This window comes from Cinclus cinclus, chromosome Z (assembly GCF_963662255.1).
Source record: "Cinclus cinclus chromosome Z, bCinCin1.1, whole genome shotgun sequence".
NCBI classification, from domain to species: domain Eukaryota; kingdom Metazoa; phylum Chordata; class Aves; order Passeriformes; family Cinclidae; genus Cinclus; species Cinclus cinclus.
Window position 1 is genome coordinate 50,550,321 of NC_085084.1, and position 21,246 is coordinate 50,571,566.

Here is a 21,246-nt window from a genome sequence, read left to right on the forward strand (position 1 = left end):
TGTCCCCTATCCCCTGTCCCCTGTCCCTGTCCCGTGTCCCATGTCCCCTGTCCCCTGTCCCCCATCCCCTGTCCCCTGTCCCCCATCCCCTATCCCCTGTCCCTGTCCCGTGTCCCCTGTCCCCCATCCCCTATCTCCTGTCCCGTGTCCCCTGTCCCCCATCCCCTGTCCCCTATCCCCTGTCCCTGTCCCGTGTCCCCTGTCCCCTGTCCCCCATCCCCTATCCCCTGTCCCCCATCCCCTATCCCGTTTCCCCTGTCCCCTGTCCCCCATTCCCTATCCCCTGTCCCCTATCCCCTGTCCCGTGTCCCCTGTCCCGTGTCCCCTGTCCCCCATCCCCTGTCCCCTGTCCCCCATTCCCTATCCCCTGTCCCCTATCCCCTGTCCCGTGTCCCCTGTCCCGTGTCCCCTGTCCCGTGTCCCCTATCCCCTGTCCCCCATCCCCTGTCCCATGTCCCCTGTCCCCCATCCCCTATCCCCTGTCCCCTGTTCCCTGTCCCCTGCCCCTGTCCCGTGTCCCATGTCCCCTGTCCCGTGTCCCCTGTCCCCTATCCCCTGTCCCCTGTCCTCTGCCCCTGTCCCGTGTCCCATGTCCCCTGTCCCCTGTCCCCCATCCCCTGTCCCCTGTCCCCCATCCCCTATCCCCTGTCCCGTGTCCCCTGTCCCGTGTCCCCTGTCCCCCATCCCCTATCCCGTTTCCCGTGTCCCCTGTCCCCCATCCCCTATCCCCTATCCCCTGTCCCTGTCCCGTGTCCCCTGTCCCCTGTCCCGGTGCGGTACGCGCTCCGCAGGGTCCGCACCGGTCCTTGCGGCACGGGCTGACGTCAGCGCCCGCGGCGGGCAGGGCGGGGCGGGGCGGGGCGGGGCGGGGCGGCCGCAGCACAGCGGGCGCGGGGCGGCCGGGGCGCCGAGCGGGGCAGCGCTCGTCCCGGACAGCGCTCGTCCGGGCCGGAGCCATGGAGGAGTTCCTGCTGCGCGCCCAGTCCCGGCTGGTGAGTCACGGCGGGGGGCAGCGGCAGCGGGACTTCGCCCGACTTGTTGGTGCCTGCGGCCATCGGCCCCGCCAGCCCCGGGTGCGGCAACCGCGGGCGGTGTCCGAAACTTCTCGGGGCGGCGCTGTGGTCCTGCCGGGCTGGGGATGGGGCTGGTGACCTTCGCGGCGGCTGGGGCTGCGGCGTGTTCTGGGGTGCGTGTTCTTCTCGCACCTTGCTGCCCTCTAATTACTGCTGAATAATGATCTGCTTTTGGAACCCGCGAGCCCGTATCTGACAGGCGTTGTGGGGGATGTCAGTATGCCTTTTGGGGGTTATTTGCGCATTTCTTGGGACTTCCAAGATGCATCAAGTTGCACAGTTGAAGGGAGGGAAATAATACGCGAAGTCGCTGAAGAAGTATTACTTTCGGCACTACTTTCGGCATTACTAAATGGCACTAGCAGTAGGGAATAAGTTTGGTAAAGCAAGATAATAAATAACTGAGCAATGTGCAAAGATTACCAAGGTTCAGCATCATAGTTGCCATAGGTCTTTAATACTGTGTTGGAATCGCAGAGGTTTATAGATCCTGTTCTCAAAAGGCTTGGTGGTAGGGCTGTGCTGAAGCTGCATTTATTTTATTTACAGTGACTGCTAATCTACCCCAGACAGTGTGTGCTCTTTTCTCCCTTATGTGCACTGCAAAAGTAGGATGTTTTTAAGACTGGGATAGCCTTGGGCCAACTCATTTTCCATTTTGATTTTCTCTGCAAAACTCGGCTTTAATGACCTTTCATGTGTAGCCTGCATACCTACTAGCTATCCCAGCTCTTAGAAATGTATTTAGTTATAGCAAGAGGATTGGGTTCCCATGGCTGCTTGTTTTATCCTGTATTTGGGGTATTTGGTACTTGTAGGGCCTTTCCAGTTTCATAGATCTGTTAAAAATCTCTGGAGAGGGAGCAATCAGAAATCCAAGATGCTTTTTCTCTGACAGATGTGGTTCTATATCTACAAGGATTTTTTAAAGATTATTTGTTATACTATCCCTTCTCAGCATTGCTCTAAATCAGAGAATCAAGTAATTTTTTAGAGGACTAGAGAAGAGATTAATCCCTTGGTGGCTTCCTTAATATTTAAGAGTGTTAGTAGATATTAAGGGTAAATAAACATGCCAACTAAGTTGTTTTACAATGTGTTTTTAGGAGTTTTTAAAATATTTCCCTTATATTTTCATATAAGCAGTTATAACTTTGGAAGCCCTCTTAAAAGATGCTGCACAGTGCAGTTACAAATCCTTAATACATTTTTCACATTAGCATTTCATGCATTAAAAAATTTGAGATGGAGATAGTGCTGGTTTTGATAAACTTTCTGCTCAAATACATTATAGTTAGTCTCACTTGATAGCCATTAATTAATAATGCTTCCCATTAGTAAGTGGCAAGCAGTAAAAACAATTTGTTTACCTACAAAAGCAAATATTGCACTAATCTTTCTGAATAGCTTTTGGTGATCACAAAGGAGTTGTTTAGAAAACCAGAATCTAAAGAGGCCCATGGAGAATAGATGATGTTATTTCTTTAATTTAGTTGGAGTGGGGAGCATAGCAACTGAATTCACCACAAGAGCACAGCCCTTTATATTCCTGTAATGTGTTCAAGTGAAATGCAGGATTCTCTTTGTACCTTCTGAATCATGGGAGAAAAAGACATGTTTTGGAGGAGTCTCCTCTACAGGAGTGGTATTGTGGGGGGAGAGTGTGTTTGTGACTGATGTTTCTGTGTTATGGTATGGTTTCTGACTGATGGTATTCTGTGTTGTGTCAGCTGAGCATGGCTGTGGATGAAGCATCTGGGCACTGGTGTGTTCAGTTCAGAACAGATCCATAAATCTTAGAGGTTGTCTTCAATTTGCCAGTTTGCTCTCTAATACAGTGGCCTGAAAAGAGTAACCCAGAGAAATTAAAGATTTGCATTCTGCAGCTTGAAAGGCTGATGATGTGATTTCCTTTCAGCTTGGTCAGGCCTTTTGTGGGGAATCGTTTTCAGCTGGTAGCCATGGGCTGAGCTGGGGCCAAACAGTGAGCAGTCTTTGTTTTGACAATGATGTAAGGTAAATCTGTGCAGGGGAATGGGTGAATGACTAAGGAGGAAGGAGCTGCTGTGTGTTGTGCTTCTGCAGCCGTGTCTGTGGAAGATGCTAAAAGGCCTGCAGTTGTGCCTGAGTGCTCTGGTGATGCCAATGTCACAGTGCTGGTATTGCACACCACAGGTATTCTTGTTAGGTTAAACAGATTACAGTGCACTGACTGCTTGATTGCTACTCAGCATGAGTAAAGGAAAATTTTCTCCAGAAGGAGCAGTTGTTTCAGATAATGCAGGGGAACCTATTATAGGAAGTGCCTTGTCATTCATTTGGGTCTGGATCCAGCCTCAACATTAACAAGGCTATTTATTCACGTGGAGCAAATTATAGCCTCGGACTGTGCTGCACAAAGGACACACATGATTTTTGTTTTTTAAGGCTTTGTATTGTGTACCTTCAATACTTTGTGTGTGTTGATTGTTGGAGAGGAGAATTCTCTGTGTATTACCTATAAATAATAAAGGCTCAACTAGACTATATTCCTTTTTAAAGAACAGTGGATTTTGCTTCCGTAGCTTGTAAACTGTAAAACACCCTCAAGTAATTTTCAGTATCAATCTTTAAATTTGTTAACATATAATCTATGTAAAACCAGGGAGGTAAAGTTTTAGAACGCAATACATGACAGGGTATGAGAAATGCCATATTGACATTTTTTCACATTTATGGTTCAGTTCTGCAGGTTTTTCTCAATTTTTTTGGTAAGTCTAGTAATAAAGCAAGAATAAGTGAGTCTAGATGAGATCAAAGATCCTTCTAAACCATTCTAGCTTGTCTTGTGGGGTATTATAAACAGTAGAATACACAGGCTGATCAGGTGCTGAAAGCTTAGATCAAAATGTATAGCTGAACTGACATGTTAGCCACGACTAGAACCATCTTCCATACATTTGGCTAAGTCATGTGCTTGGGTATTTTATGCTTTGGCTTCAACAAAATCCCTGAGACAGTGAGTTTTACAGTTTTATCATGTGTTTTGTTTGACAGTGACAGTATCCCTCTTTGTTTGCTTTAAATTGCCTGACAATTTCGATGTTTGTTCTATGATGCTTCTATCTGAGTGAATATTTTTATTTCACTTTCTGTCTGGTCTTTAGTTAAGTATTACTGTATCCTTCTTGTCTTCTTTCAGACATTTCCAAGCTAAAATTTTCTGTTGCCTCTTCATACATGAGCATAATTCTATCAGTCTGCTCATTCTTGTGCCCTTTCTCTGAACATTTTATTTAGCCCTTTGAACACTGGGGAGCCTAGAACCACCTGTCAGGTTTAAGTTATGGCAATACGCAAGACTGACAGTTGTACAATGACGTCTCATTTTTTTTCCATTTTCTTAAGGGTTCTTGCTATCCTACTTACTCTGTTTTACTGCCAGAAGGCATTTTTCTGATGCTTCCAGAGTGTCATGTAAAGTGAATGCATGATGTTTTTGCTGCTTAGTAATACCTTTTTTAAGCTCCTCTGACAGTGTACAGCACCTTAGTACAGTTAAAAATGAAGATGGGTTGTTTTCTCACATTTTCCCCAGTCTGCACTTCTTGGCCCTCATTTACATTTACTGTTTTATTCCCTAGTTCCTCAGTGTCATGAGTCCTTTCTTCTGTTCTTGTAGCCAGTTATTGATTTGACTCTCCTAAATAGTCTGCTGTTATCTGCAGCTTTTTCCACCTCATTATTTGCCTGCCTGTCCTACTAGAAGTAATATTATTATTAGTTATGGATATGAGAAATAGCACATAATCTCAGCAGATATTCTTTTGGAGAATCCTTCATGGTTATTTTTCCTTCACTGAAGAACAGACCATGTGTTCCTGCCATTTTCTTAACTTTTAGTTCTGTAATGTGTCATGAAAGGATGCCACCCCCGTTTTTCTTTAGTGACCTATAGGAAATTCTTCAGTAGTATTTTGGAGGATCCAAATACAGTACTTGCTTGTCCTTCTCTGTATGTTTATTGAGTTATTTAAGAACTTAACTTTAAATAATTTTGTACAAAAATGGCATACTTCACAAACACTTCTTCTCCCACTTATGTTATTAATTTCTTGGGGTTAGACTCTTTCAGTCAGTCAGCAAGCCGTCCAGGTGGAGAAGAGTGACTAATCAGTTAGGTCAAAATTTTGCATAATTTATTCAAGAAAACAAATCAAAAGTTAAAGGTTTCAGTGGTGTAACTTCTAGTTATCAAGATGTTAAAGTCAATTAAATAGAGAACTAAATATTCTGAAAGTACTTCCTCGATTATTATCTGATGTGGAATACTGTGTAGTAAAGGATCTATTTAAGTTAGGTATTTTCCAAGTAGTCTTATGTGCTGTAGACTGTTAGAGTGAAGTGGAATGACTGTGAGAAGCTAAATCAAGGAAATCTGTCAAAAAAGAAGCTGTAAGAATTAAAAAAAAAAAAAAGCAGAATTGCATCTGAGAGATGCTGAAATAAGGTCTTCCAGAGAGTGCTTTTTCCCTGGCTTTAGGTCTGTGCCTAATGGAGAACCTAATGGTGTAATGCTTTATATGCTGGCTTCAGGGAAGTCAGAGAACAGAATGAGCCCCAGAAAGGCTTAATGTGCTGATGATACTGAGATAACCACACACTACAGCAAAGTGCTTCAAACAAGTAATTGAAAGATGTTCCTCATCCTGCAGGGAATGGCAAATTAGCTGGGGAATCTTTCTAAATGCTATGTCATCTTCAGCAGTTAACAGTATTTGGGAAAAAAAACCAAAATCCTCTAAAAATTGAAGTTCTTTTAATCCCTTTCTAATACAAGAAAAGAGACCAGAATGCTGGACCAGTGTTACACCTGGCAGGGTAACACACTGGACAAATGGGGTATTATGACCCCAGACAGGTGTGCCCAAAGAAGTACTGGACTCTATGACTGGATATTTTCCAAACTGAGGGCCAGACCCTTGACCAGGGAGATGCCCTTGAGAATAGTAAAAAAGGCTTTTAAGGCACTGCTTTGATAGATCTGAAAAATTAATATTGTGCTTGTTTCTGAGGCACAGAAGTTCAAAGAACAGTCAGTGATGATGGCATGACTTGAGTAGATTTATGTGACCACAGTTTAAAAACAAGCTGAGTCACTTACATGCTTATTCATACTGCCTCTTATTTTCCTGTCTGGAGGTTTTTTATCAATGATATGCAGTGGTTACTTCGAAAATAATATTTGATTTAGGTGAAATAGTTTTGGCTTCACAGGAAGTTGAGAGAGACTGCAGAAGTGAAGCAGAAGTTATTTTCCCAGAAACTGCTGAGCATCTCCAAGCTGAGGAGTAAAAAAGCTTTCAAACATTTAGACAAGGAATCAAGCCCTCCCACGTATCCTCTTTGCATTCATCCAGCAGCACACAAGGGACTTGACTCCACTTAGCAAGGCACTTACAGTATGTAAGAATAAAGAGTGTGAATAATGATATTTACTCTGGTTGGAAAACTCAGATATAGAAGTTGTATATACTTCTAAAAAAGTTGCAGAATTGGAGTATTATGGCTGATTAACCTTTATATTACTTTAAATCTATCAGAAGAAATAATTCAGCAGCAGCTACCGAGTCAGTGTTTATTAGTAATAAGGAAGAAAAGTATAACCATTGCACCGATGTAATTCTGACGTAAATTTTTAAACAAAGCATAGTTATAGTAGTATTGAAGGGCTGTTTTTTGTCATCATGATACAGTTGCAAGTGGAATACTTCCTTCTTTTATGGGTACTACATAATCAAAAATATTTTTTAATGGGGAAAAGAATTCAGGGAATCATAGAAAATTATTTAAAGAATTGACATCCACAAAAAAAATAACTAAACATGAAACTTGATTAAATTACTGCTACACTGAGACATGAGAGCAGTCTGGATCTGTGAGGTTGCTAGAAGCAATGCATAGAAAGGAAGGGATTGTTCATTAAGGTACATAGATATAAATATGTAATTGCAAAACAGTCAGCAGACGCTTAATAAAGAGAGTATTTCCAGAAAATGAGGTCTATTAGCAAGGAAAATTGTTTCCAAGAGGAAGGAGAGAAGGCTTCTGCATATAAGTATACCAAAATAAAACCTGAATTGGATGGACATATGTAAAACTACTTTAAACAGCAACAAGTAATTGTAAAGAAAATACTACTGGGTAATTTTATAGCCTTTTACAATTACACTAAAGCCAGATAGACTACAAACATGTGGCAGAAGTTGAGAATTAAAAATGCTTTCCCCCCCATGGATTTTCATGGTTTGGGATGATAGAAATAGCATTTTAAAACAATAACCTACATACCTTGCTTTTCATCAGTCTCTGGTGCAGTGACAAGTGAAGTACACCTTATTGATCATGATTAGGTCAAATTCTATTCTGGTTAACTTTTGGGGTGTTGAATCTTTGCATATGTAGCTGACATATTTTATGCTTTGTTCTACACACAAATAAATTCCAAAGGCATTTCAGTGCAGTGTAGTAGGGCGTTTACTGGGGTATCACACAACTATAGAATTGTGGCTATAATTCTATTGTGCCAGATTACATGAAAATACTAATTAAAAAATTGGTTCCATTCATATCTTTAAGAATGTGTTGGACATACTGGAGGAAGCAGATAAATCCAAAGTAGCAGTATGGTGGTAATAGCTGGTTTTATGTTTCCCAACCTATTTGTTAGCATTTTGGCAAAGAGCTGTTTTGAGTAGGAGTTAGATAAAACCAGAAACTTGCTGAGGTTTGGGAACATATCTTTAAACATAGGGGACACATCAGAGAAAAATGAAGTCTGGCTGATCTTTCTGTTCCTCTGCTATAGATTTTCTGAAGATAAAAATGTTTCATGATTGAATAGGAAACAATAGACAAAGCAGAGAAGATTTGAAAAGGTTTCAAGATGTTGAGGCGTTTTCTTGAATGTGTTGGAACAAGGAGGGTGCGAAAAGGGAGGTCTGTTTGGGCCAAGTCAGAGCCACAGGCTAGGAGGGGAAGGCTTTCCACAGCAAGGTTGTGGAAGCTGCTAGGTTACTTTCTGCTGAAACCAAATAATATTTATGTGATTAAACCACCAGGGAATGATAGCTGGAGTGTTAGCTCTGAGGGTAGGCTGGAAAGGTTAATGAGCTAAACAGGCCTGCAAGACTTTGCAGTAGATTAAGGGTGTGTGTCTAAATAGAATATGATGCCAGGATTACAGGCTGGAGTTTTAGGTAAGATACCTCACCAGTCCCTCATGAGCATATATCTGTGATTCACGTTCCTCTGAGAGAGAGGCGTAGCAAAAGGAGAGGGAGTAAAACCTCAGCTTTAACCATGCTCAGTTGGACCATATGATTGTGTTTATGCTGGGAAGGTGTGGAATAGGTTTGGGATTTTAGTTTGGGAAGGGCAGGACTGGAGGAGCATGGAATCCTGTTTGCCAGCCTGGAGTCCTGGGGGAGATCAGGCTTAGGATTTAAATTACTTTGTAACATTCCTGTTATATTATTTTTTCTTTAAAGAAGGGAATCTGTTCCCAAAAGCATTAGGCAGATCCTTAACAGCAGGTATGATATCACTTGTTCTGACAAGATCCCAAATAGATTGTGGCACAGTAAGGACAGTGAAAATATTAGGAAGATTTCAAAAAATGATGACGTCTGGAGGATGTCAGATAGTTCTCCTTTCTTGTTTACTTAATCATTTGACAGTAACTAAATAATGTGTAATAGCCTAATAGACCTAATGCACTGGCCCAGTTCCATCTTGCACAGTCATGATCTACTTCTGTGCATTTCCTTCTAGCTGTAATTAATCATAAGCCTCCTTATAAATAAATTCTGTCTAGAGCACAGTTTGATTTTGCAGTGTACCTGTTTTGTACTGTTCTGTACTGCTCTGTACCTGTACTACTTAAGAAATTTTGATCTTGCTATATTTTGATAACAATATTGTGCTCATGTCTGTTTGTAATTGGCATAGTTTGGGTTTTTGATTTAGTCTTGTGTGTGGAAGTGATGCTGTATGCAATCCCTGATGCTAATTAACCAAGTTAGCTGCTAAACCAGCCTTTGCCTGTGAGACACCATAATGCTGTAGTGACCTTTTCCCTAATGGTTAATTTCATTGTGCTACACAGCATAAAAATTAATCATTCTCAGTAGATACTTCCTTGCACTTGTACAGTAGTGATTACAAAATCCTGATCAAAGAGGAGTTGGTAGGGGAGAAGAGAGCTCTGAATTGTTTTTCTAGATACTATCATGTTATTATAAATCCTGTAAGTATGTGGAAACATAGAATCTGGAGTGCTACAGAGACAGGCGTATTCTGCCTTGTGCACTTTGTATGCTGCTCTGGAGTCAGTGGGATGGGTGGAAAGAGGAAAACTTCCCTTTGATGAGAAACAGAATTCCTCTGATTGGAATGTATTTGACTTTTTCTGAAGCAGTGATAAATGGTAAACTTTTGAACACTTGCAGGGACAGTCCTAAATATAGACAGTTGGCAAATAATCAGTTGACTTAAGTCAGCAGCCTTTCTTTGACTTATAAAAGGTTTCAGTATTCAGTCAAAGTCATTTTCAGCTGTGTCAGATGGTTTAACCTGCTGGGAAAGTATGCTACTATGTTTGACTGTATGCAGTCCACATAGGTTTCATAGATGGTTACTTCATTTTCTTACAGATAAATTTGTTTGAGACTTTATCCTTAGCAGTCACATTACTTAGAAGAGCAAGTGGCTTTTTGTGCTGTACCTAAGTATTGTGTCTGTAAGAGGGTGTTTAGGTCTATATGAAATCTTGTAAAAGTTAGTTGGTAGGGTTCTTGAGTGTCTTTTTTATGCGTTTGAAGTAAATAGCCTTATAAAGTTAGAAGACCAGATATGACTTAACTCCCCATTTCACTTCCAGTCTCTTTCTGCATTTGGATTTGATTCTGTGCTTCTTTGATTTTTAAAGAGTTTTGAAAATTTAACTAACACAAAAATGGCAATTTCCCATTCAATTGAAATAATTGTAGTGAGGAAAACAAACAAAATTTTCCCTTTTTGCAAAGATGGACTTGACTGTTCTTTCTCTTGATTTAGTTGAAATAGGATGCATGGTAATTTTTTGTCTAGCAAAAATACTGTAACTCAAGTTTACCTGAATTACAGACTTTTTTTTTTTCTTTTAAATTTTAAATTAATAAGTTATTCAGTCTGTGGGCAGTTTGTAGACTAAATGATATCACAAGGTTCATTGTCTGTGGTGAAGAGATGATCTACTTCTTCTCTACCACACTAAAGGAAATCTTGCAAATTTGTCTCTTGTGCAGAATGGGATTGTAGAGGCTGATGATAGATAAACTGTGCAGTTGCTGCAAACAGCTTCAAAATTTTGCAACTTGGCTGCTTCTTTTTACATAAGTGTTGTTTTGTCTATGAAATGAGAAAGTATGGGATGGTTTTGTATGGTTCTTGCTTTCTCCATTTTCTAAAAGGTGAACTGCATAAACTCATTTAATGGTGGTTCCATGCCTCTGTGAGGTATGCCTTCCCTTCCTTGAAAATTTGATGCCCACTTCAGCAGTGACAGTCCCAGGACAAGAATAAAAAGGTTTCATTGAATTGGTATAACTATGCATTAAAGGCTTCATTCCAGGGATAAGAGAGTGGTGTAGACTGGAATTCTAGTCTTTGATTTCCAGAGACACTGGCTCATATCCTGTTTAAATCACCTTTTGTGCAATGGAAGATGATTTTCTGAGGCTGGGTCAGAGGTATTTTGCTTGATCTGTTTTGCAAAGTCTGTGCAATAGTTGTGGTATGGTATGAGCCTGTCTCAGTATCAAGGTGTTGAGCCAGTCAACAAAAATACAAAGTAGCCATTAACTTCCCACCCCTGGCTGTATGATAATTCAACCAGTTATAATCTCATGGTCTGAAAAGATCATTTATTTACATATTTTAAGTAAAACAAAAGTTACAGTTTATAAAGAAAATGAACTGATCTGAAGAAATACTTTTTTTTAAATTTAGGTAACTATGAAGACTGTGAACTCTGCTTGACTAAAAATGCTGAGTTCTTGTTTACATTTATACTGGGTAAAACTGAAGAGAGAGGCCCCAGTATGCAAAAATGGAACACTAAATATAAAAACGCTCTCTTTTAATGCCAACAGCAATAAGCAGGTGAATGTAGCTTCTTGTGTCCTTTTCTCCTCAACTTTGTAGTTTTTTAGGAGGGTGAAGTAATGAAATACTTATTTATATTTTTACTTTACTTTTCCTTTCCTCTTTTTTTTTCTGCTAATTCTCCTTTGCAACTGGTACAGTACTCCACAAGCAGAGCTATGATACTGCCATGTCACATTTAAGAGTAGAGGAGTGCACTGTGTGTGTGAAATTAGTATAGACTCTCAGTAATATTTCAACAGTTTCAAAATACTGCAGTGTAAGTAATTTGTGGCTCTTCATCAGTGCTGGTGATAATGTAGTTTGTCTTTTCCTTTTGTGCCAGCAAATGCGCTATAGATTCATTCTTTCATATATCTTATGTTTTAGGATAAATTAACATTTTGGGATGTGATTGTTTCTGAGCTGCCACTTTCAGTTCTACCATACAATCTGCTGTCCTTTGCAAAACACTGTCCTATCTGCTGCAGCATTTTGTTGCACTGAGAAATAAGTAAAGATGCTAAACAAGATGTGATGTGACATTCTATGTATTTCTGGCTCTGCTTGGTTGCATGTGTTAATTGAGTGTTTGTCCTGGTTTACAATACAAGATACATATTTATTACCATCTGAGAAGGGTGATCATCCTTATCTCTGTGGGAAATGTCTTCTGTTGATGGGCCATCGCTGATAAGGGTGATCATCCTTATCTCTGTGGGAAGTATCTTCTGTTAATGGGCCATTCAGTCCTACTGTATAACTGATAAGATTACATCATCCCATTGGGAGATGCTCCAGCCAGGAGGACGAGTCAAGCCTTTCCTACTTAGATAAAAAACTGAGGTTTAGAACGCCAAGGGCAGCCTTTTTCCACTGGATTCCAGAGGAAGAACCAGGCTTTTATCTACATCATCGCTGTAAGTCAGCATTGCAATTTTGAATTGTGCCAGTCACCTATTCACCATGATTCTCAACATGCTTACATGGGTTTTATATCTTACTCTCTATATTTTTCCGCACATGGGGAACTATCTGCCAGTTGTAATGCTCCTGTGTAGACCAGGGTATGGTATAAAAAATTGCTTTATTGGTCTATTATGTCTATTGCATGATAACCTCTGAGGTAATGAACATCATTCGGAATATATACTCAACTTTGTTTGTTTGTCCTAGTCTAGGCTGCTACATCTGGGGTCTCAACAATTGCACCCAGTCCCTGGGGGGAGGGGAAAAAAGGATGATTTTTTCCAATCTTTCAGGCATGGCACAGCAGTTTTTGGAAATGTTGAGTTCTCTCTGGATGCTAAGGACAGCATAATATTGTTGTTAGTTCTGCTTTGTCTCCTCTGCACAGCCTTCACAGCCTGCAACATGCTTAGAAACAAAACACTACATGTTATAGTGCAGCGTATTCTTGAGGAAGAGGAAAAAAGAAACAGATCTACTGCGTCCATGTCTGCACAGACTGTCACAAAGGAGAAAAGAGCCAAAAGAAAAGCAACAGCATCCGTCTCTATGCAGACTTTTATCCAGGAAGAAGGAACCAAATGTGCCATCAGCATCTCCACACAAACGGTCACCGAACCAGAACAGCCCAGACCAGTAGCAGTTGCCCCCGTTCAGAAGAAGAAATCAAAGAGCAAATCAGTTCGCATAGTCACTGATGAGGACGTGGCAGGACCTTTGCACCCAGCAGAAGAGACAGAGCCAGAAATCATCACTCGTTCTCTATCCCTGGGTGAGCTGCGTGACCTGCGGAGGGAATTCACCCGCCAGGCAAACGAGTCCATCCTGACCTGGCTGCTCTGCATCTGGGACGCTGCAGCCAATGACACAGTTCTGGATGGAAGTGAGGCCAGGCAGCTGGGATCTCTGTCCCGGGATGTGGTCATTGACCAGGGGATTGGGAAAACCCAAGAAACCCTCAGCCTCAGGCGGTGACTGCTGACAAGTGTGAAGGACAGATACCTTTGTGAAGAAGATCTCCAGTTGCACCAAGGAAAATGGAGCACAATGGAACAAGGTATCTGATGCCTGAGGGAATTGGCTGTGCTGGAGATCATTTTCTCAGAAGGTGGGAGATTTCCTAAGAGCCCAGACTGTGTCCGGTGCACGTCACAGATGTGGTTGAGATTCGCATGGCTTGGACCAGAGATGTACTCCCGTTACCTGGCAACGCTGCAATGGAGGGAAGGTGAGGACATGGTAGGCGTCTTGGCCAATAAACTAAGAATTTATGAGGACACTGTTACTGCCCCATTTCGTACCCACGTCTCGTCCGTGGAAACAAGGCTGGTTGAGCAAGTCTGGAGATTGATTGAAGAGGGCCATCAGAAAGTAAAAAAAGAACTTAAGGCAGAAAACTACCAGATCTCACCAGAACCAACAAGAGTCTCTGCCATTAGGAGCCGGCGTTTCCCAGCCAGGGAGAGAGGACACACTCCATGAGGTAACCTCTGTTTTTTCCTTCAGGAGCATGGAGAAGACATGAGGAAGTGGGATAGAAAACCCACCTCTTCCTTAGCAGCCCGGGTACGTGAACTGAAAAGAGGGACACCGAACACAAGAAGCTCATCTAGAGTCAATGCTGCTCCAGTCTCTCGTGCACAGAACTCCAATCAGTATCAGAACGATGATATGACTGATCCTCTTGAAGGGACCTCAAGAACCTATCTACAGGAAGAGAGCAACGTGTACCACGACCAGGAATAGAGGAGCCCTGCCTCTAGCCAGGTAGAGGAGAGGGACAATCGGATCTATTGGACTGTGTGGATCCGATGGCCTGGAACATCCAACCCACAAAAACATAAGGCTTTGGTTGACACCGGCGCCCAATGTACCCTGATGCCATCAAGGTATGTAGGAGAAGAGTCAATCCCTATTTCAGGGGTAACAGGAGGATCCCAGCAGCTGACTGTAGTAGAGGCCGAAGTGAGTTTAACTGGGAAAGGGTGGCAGAAACACCACATCGTGACTGGCCCAAAGGCCCCATGCATCCTTGGCATAGACTGTCTTCAAAATGGGTATTTCAAAGACCCAAAGGGATATCGCTGGGCTTTTGGGATAGCTTCTATAGAGACAGAAGACATCAGAAAACTGAATACCTTACCTGGTCTCTCAGATGACCCCTCTGCTGTGGGACTACTAAGAGCTGAAGAGCAACAGGTACCAATCGCCACAACAACAGTACACCGTCGGCAATACCGTACCGACAGAGACTCTGTGACTCCCATCCATGAGATGATTCATAAACTGGAAAGCCAAGGGGTGGTCAGCAAAACCCACTCACCCTTCAACAGCCCCATCTGGCCTGTGCGCAAGTCTGATGGACAATGGAGATTGACTGTGGACTATCATGCATTGAATGAAGTGACTCCACCGCTGAGCGCTGCGGTGACAAACATGCTGGAACTCCAGTAGGAGCTGGAGTCCAAGGCAGCAAAGTGGTACGCCACCATTGACATTGCCAATGCATTTTTCTCCATTCCTCTGGCAGCAGAGTGCAGGCCTCAGTTTGCTTTCACCTGGAGGGGCGTGCAGTACACCTGGAAGCGACTGCCCCAGGGGTGGAAGCACAGTCCCACCATCTGCCATGGACTGATCCAGGCTGCACTGGAAAAGGGTGAGGCTCCTGAACACCTACATTATATTGATGACATCATTGTATGGGGGAGCATAGCAGGGGGAGTCTTCGAGAAAGGAGAGAAGATTATTCAGATTCTGCTGAAGGCTGGTTTTGCCATTAAGCGAAGTAAGGTGAAGGGACCAGCTCAGGAAATTCAGTTTCTAGGAGTCAAATGGCAAGATGGACGTTGTCAGATCCCAACAGAGGTAATTAACAAGATCACCGCGATGTCTCCACCAACCAACAAGAAGGAAACACAAGCTTTCCTAGGTGCCATAGGCTTTTGGAGAATGCACATCCCTGAGTACAGCCAGATTGTGAGTCCTCTCTACCTGGTTACCTGCAAGAAGGATGATTTCTACTGGGGCCCTGAACAACAGCAAGCCTTCACCCAGATCAAGCAAGAGATCGCTCATGTGGTAGCCCTTGGTCCAGTCAGGACAGGACCAGAGGTAAAGAACGTGCTCTACTCTGCAGCTGGAAATCATGGTCCATCCTGGAGCCTTTGGCAGAAGGTGCCTGGTGAGACTCGGGGTCGACCACTGGGATTTTGGAGCAGAAGCTACAAAGGGTCTGAAAACAACTACACTCCCACAGAGAAAGAAATTTTGTCTGCCTATGAAGGAGTTCAAGCAGCCTCTGAAGTAATTGGCACTGAAACACAGCTGCTTCTGGCACCTCGACTACCGGTACTGGGCTGGATGTTCAAGGGAAAGGTTCCTTCCACACATCACGCCACTGACACCACATGGAGCAAATGGATTGCCCTCCTCACTCAGCGCGCCCGTATTGGAAATCCGAATTGCCCTGGGATTCTGGAAATAATTACAAACTGGTCTGAAGGTGAGACTTTTGGGTTGTCTTCTGAAGAAGAGGAGCAAGTGGCACGTGCCGAGGAAGCCCCACCATATAATGAGCTACCAGAGACTGAAAGACGATATGCCCTCTTCACTGATGGTTCCTGCCGAGTTGTAGGCACTAACCGAAAATGGAAAGCTGCAGTATGGAGCCCCACATGACAAGTTGCGCAAGGTACCGAGGGACAAGGTGGATTGAGTCAGGTCGCAGACTTAAAAGCTGTCCAGCTGGCTTTGGATATTGCTGAATGACAGAAGTGGTCAAGGCTTTATATCTACACTGACTCATGGATGGTAGCTAATGCTCTGTGGGGATGGTTGGATCGCTGGAAAAAGGCCAACTGGCAGCGCAGAGGGAAACCCATCTGGGCTGCTGAGATTTGGCAAGACATTGCCACCCGAGTAAAGAAGCTAACCGTGAAGGTTCGACATGTAGATGCACACGTACCTAAAAGTCGAGCTAATGAAGAGCATCACAACAACGAGCAGGTGGACCGAGCTGCCAAGGTGAAAATATCACAGGTGGATCTAGACTAGCAGCACAAGGGAGAATTATTCTTAGCCTGTTGGGCCCATGATGCCTCTGGTCATCAGGGGAGAAATGCAACATACCGATGGGCCCATGACCGAGGGGTGGACCTTACTATGGACAGCATCTCAGAGGTCATCCAGAACTGTGAGACCTGTGCCACAATTAAACAGGCCAAACGGGTGAAGCCTCTGTGGTACGGTGGACGATGGTCAAAGTACAGGTATGGGGAAGCCTGGCAAATTGACTACATCACCCTTCCCCAAACCCGCCAAGGCAAGCGCTACGTACTGACCATGGTGGAAGCAACTACAGGATGGTTGGAAACCTACCCTGTGCCTCATGCTACTGCCCGGAACACTATCTTGGGCCTAGAAAAACAAGTCCTTTGGAGGCATGGTACCCCTGAAAGAATTGAGTCAGACAACGGAACCCATTTCAAGAACAGCCTTATCAACACCTGGGCCAGAGAACATGGTATTGAATGGATATATCATATCCCTTACCACGCGCCAGCTGCAGGGAAAGTTGAACGGTGCAATGGACTCCTTAAGACTACCCTGAAGGCACTCGGTGGGGGAACCTTCAGAAATTGGGAAATGAACTTGACAAAAGCCACCTGGATGGTCAACACCCGAGGGTCCATCAATCGACCTGGTCCTGCCCAGTCTGAACCCCTGCACACAGTGGATAGAGATAGAATCCCTGTGGTACACATGAAAGGTATTTTAGGAAAGACTGTTTGGATTAATCCCACCACAGGCAAAAGCAAACCAATCAGTGGGATTATTTTTGCTCAAGGACCTGGTTACACTTGGTGGGTAGTGCAGAAAGATGGGGAAACCCGCTGTGTACCGCAAGGAGACCTTATTTTAAGAGAGAACTGTGTGTAGGGTTTCATTCTGTATTATATGTAAATATATATATATATATATATAGGGTATTGGTTTGGGTATAATGTAGATGGTAATAGAATAAGGGGTGGATTATGTCCTGGTTTACAATACAACATACATATTCTATTACCATCTGAGAAGGATGATAATCCTTATCTCTGTGGGAAGTATCTTCTGTTAATGGGCCATTGAGTCCTACTGTATAACTGATAAGATTACATCATCCCATTGGGAGATGCTCCAGCCAGGAGGACGAGCCAAGCCTTTCCTACTTAGATAAAAAACTGAGGTTTAGAACGCCAAAGGCAGCCTTTTTCCACTGGGTTCCAGAGGAAGAACCAGGCTTTTATCCACATTATCACTGGACCCTTTGGAGGGAAACTGCACCAACACCCTGACTGACAGGGTATCAGGTTATATTCTGACTCTGTCAGTGGTTTTATTTTTATTATTGCATGTATTTTGTTTTTTCCTTTTTTTTCCTCTTCCCTATTAAAAATTGTATTACTGACTTGAAGTCTCACTGGTTTTGCTTTTTAAACCAGTACAGTGTTTCATTACTTACCTTTTGAACTGGTTAGAATTTGTTTAAATCTTTGCATATATCAAATTTTCAGACCTCAAATCAGTGCTACTTGATGATGATGTGGTAAAAACCACCTACATATCTTTATAGTTGCCCTATAAAGTAGTGATTAGAATTTAGCTGCTTTTCTTCCAACCAGATAATAATTACTGATACTGAATTAACAGCAGTCTGTAGGAACAGTATCTGCTCTCTGCTTCCATGAATCAGAACTGGTTATACATCTATAGTTCATATAATTGTGTTTGGGCCACTTTGGGCCACAGTAAAATATCAGAAGCTACAGCTGGAGTAAGCCATCTGATGTGTTCTGTCCAATTAAAATCTCAGAGGATGATTGAATTCCAGGTATTGTAAGGTGTAAACATCTCTCTCAGATGCATGAAAATCTCCATTACACATCTAATGCATTGTGTGAATGTGGGACTCACCTTAAAGCACAGGTTTGGATTTTAATGTTTCCAAAGTGACTACATAGATTCTTTAGGAAGAGCCTGTACATGATAACCAAAGGAGGTAAGACTGAGAAAGATGGGAATGGGCTGCAAGCACTGAGTATAGTTGTCCAGCCTGGCATCTCAGCCTTAGCAGTTTTCACTTAGTCCATACTATTAAACTACCACTTTCATGTAGGTCACTTGCACGCTCACATTCCCTGTGACATTCACTTGCACACACAGAGAGAAACACAAACCCTAGGGACTCAATTTCTAGGAATTGTTGAGAAAATTCCTGAGGTGATGGGAGTAGAGACCTTACTGAATAGGACTGGTGAAACTGGAATCTTGCATACATATTAGAAACACTGACCTCTTCGTTGAATTTGCTCCTCTAAAGAAGGAGGAAACTAGGCTTTCCTTATGCCCCTATGGCATGCTATAGCTTTTGACTTTCTGGCTAACACTGTTAAATAAATAATGGTCTGTTTTCACTTTGATTCGAAGGAAAAATTTGGGTGCCTCAAGGGCAAGACTTTGAAAGAATATCTGAGGTCGCTTGGTTTGCTCAGCTTGAGGGAAGGGAAGGCTGAGGCAAGACACAGGGTGGTGGCAGGGGAGCTGCTGATCTCTTCTTGTGAGCAGTGATAGATCATAAGGAAATTGAATGAAGCTGTGCCAGGGGATGTTCAGACTGGACATCAGACAGATTCTTTGCTTAAAGAGAGGGTGGTCAGTCACTAGAACAGGCTTCTCATGGAAGTGTTCCTAGCATCAAAGCCTTTCAGAATTCAAAGGGAGTCTGGGTGATGATTTTAGTCATCTAGTTTAGTGTTGGGTAGTCCTGCAGGAGTGAGGGATTTGTACTTCATGGTCCCAGGAATACCTTCCAACTTGAGATATTCAAGGATTTTATGATTCTATCAAATATGAAGAGCTTTTATATCTTCCTTTGAAACAAGAAGAAGGATGGTAAACAGTTTTTTCCCAAGCTCTTCTACAAAATCTAAATAGATATAATTTCTTTGTGGTCATAGTTTAATACACTCTTGCATGTATTTTCAAGCCTGAACATTAATAAGTGTGTAATTCACAGATAGAATCAGAGCATCATAGATGATTCTGGAGTATCCAGAGATTCTGGGAATAGCACTTTAAATCAACTGACTTGTCATTTTTTGACAGGAAGGGCATGATAAGCTCCATCCCTCAGAGATCCCAACAGAATACACAGCTGCAGTAGGTGACTGGATGACGTTGAGACTGTTACAGCTGTATATTTGTCTTCACATTAAAAAGATTTAGCCCTCATAATAGACTATTCATCTTGACAGTGCAAAAAAGCTAAAAAGTGGCATGCTTCCTAATTCAAATTTACTTTTTTTTTTTTTTTTGGAAGAGTAAATCACAGCTTTTTTTTTTTTTTTTTTTTTTGAGAGCTCCTTTACATATTGCTGAATGTTTGGAAAGTAACTAATTTTTCTGATAGTTTGATGTGAACTAGTTTGGTATGTGATAATGCATGTTATCTGCACTGAGAGTTAGAAGTCACTTCTGTAATAAAAATAAACAGAAGTCTGTAGAAAAGACAGGGTAATGGAATTTTCTTGCACTTTGTGCATCTTTACAGAAGTACTTGGGTACTTGCAAGCCCCATTCTCTCCTGCTGGCTAACACTGAGTACTATTTTGAACAAGAGTACGGTGTGGCACATTTAAGTTATGAACCTTATTTGACGTGATTGCTAAAACAGGGTCTAGGCTGGGAACACAAACACGGTCCCCTAACCAAAAAAAAACAACCAACCAAAGAGACCTACAACCAAAACAAAAAATTCCAGGAAAATTTCCTGCCCTCCCCCCTAATACTCCATAGCAACTAATAAAACAGTAAAAAAGACAGAAGTGAAAGTAGAATGGTAATATGTAATGAATGCAGAAGTATCCTATTTAATTTCTGATTCTGTCGAAAGTCTAAATAATGGTAAGTTATTTTCGCTACTCTTACATTCTTTGTTTTCAATTTTTGGTTACTATTGTTAGAGAATGTCTCAACTTCGCATAATTGCAAATGTTTCTGAGGGCATTTGATTAACATGAATCAACATACATGAAGTTTGAAATAGCTCAAACTCACTGAGCTCTAGTAGCCAGGTCTTTTTCCTTGTTAGTTCTCACACAATCACCTGCATAAATTAGGTAGTTGTACTGGGAGGCCAGAGAGCAATGTAAATCAAGGGGATCAAATGTCTGTTGAAAGTAGTATTTCCAGTCACAGATAGATGAGATTTCCCCTTTCTCTCATTTTCTCTCATCTTTGGTACTCATAGGTTACCCTGCTGAATGATCTGCGAGAAGTTTTTCTATTGTTTCTGAAGAAGGCCATGCTGAGCCACAGTGTTATTTCTGGTTTGGCAGGGTGGTCTGTCATGCAACACCTGATCCTTTTGCCCCTTTTCCTTCTTGGATTTCAGAATGTTTGTACAGAAACTCTGCTAGTTTTGCATACTAATCATTCTCTTAGTATAAGTTACCCAAGACGGATGAAGGAATTACTTAGACAAAGGTGGTATTTGTCTTCTGTATCCTACTATTTGCGAGTTATTCCAAGGTATCCAAAACTGATGGCGGTGTTTTTCTGAGGTGTTATATATTTATTAAAAATTCTTGTGTGTCTATGCTGAAGCATTAAAAACCAACATTTTATGCTGAAAAGAGAATTCCCTTATGAGGAGCTTATGAGGAGGAAACATGTAGGTTTCATATAAATATATAATGAACTTTCCTTGTGTTGTGCATTTTTACATGGCCATTTGAGTTTCATCTTATTTTTAAGTACCACTATCACTTTGTATCACATTGACTTCACAGAATAATTGTCATCAGAGTGAGAATTGCAGATTTTCTTGATATTTTATGTTAAGCATATTACACGGCCCAAATGCTTCATTGCATACCTTTCATAATAAAACAGGTAATTTATGTAATACTTTCATCAAAACATGTATATATATGATATTGGAATATCATACTGGCTTGTTTTAAGGAAAAAATAAACAAAATTTAAAATTTTTATT

At 42.1% G+C, this 21,246-nt stretch overlaps 1 protein-coding gene across 1 annotated transcript in view; it reads left to right on the plus strand.

Moving 5' to 3' along the window:
- Positions 1 to 956: 956 nt before the first annotated feature.
- PRUNE2 (prune homolog 2 with BCH domain) overlaps positions 957 to 21,246 on the plus strand; it is a 133,158-nt gene continuing 112,868 nt past the window's right edge. The window contains exon 1 of the mRNA XM_062513942.1: positions 957 to 1,121. Coding sequence (XP_062369926.1) covers positions 957 to 1,121 — 165 coding nt within the window. The remainder of the gene's footprint in view (positions 1,122 to 21,246) is intronic.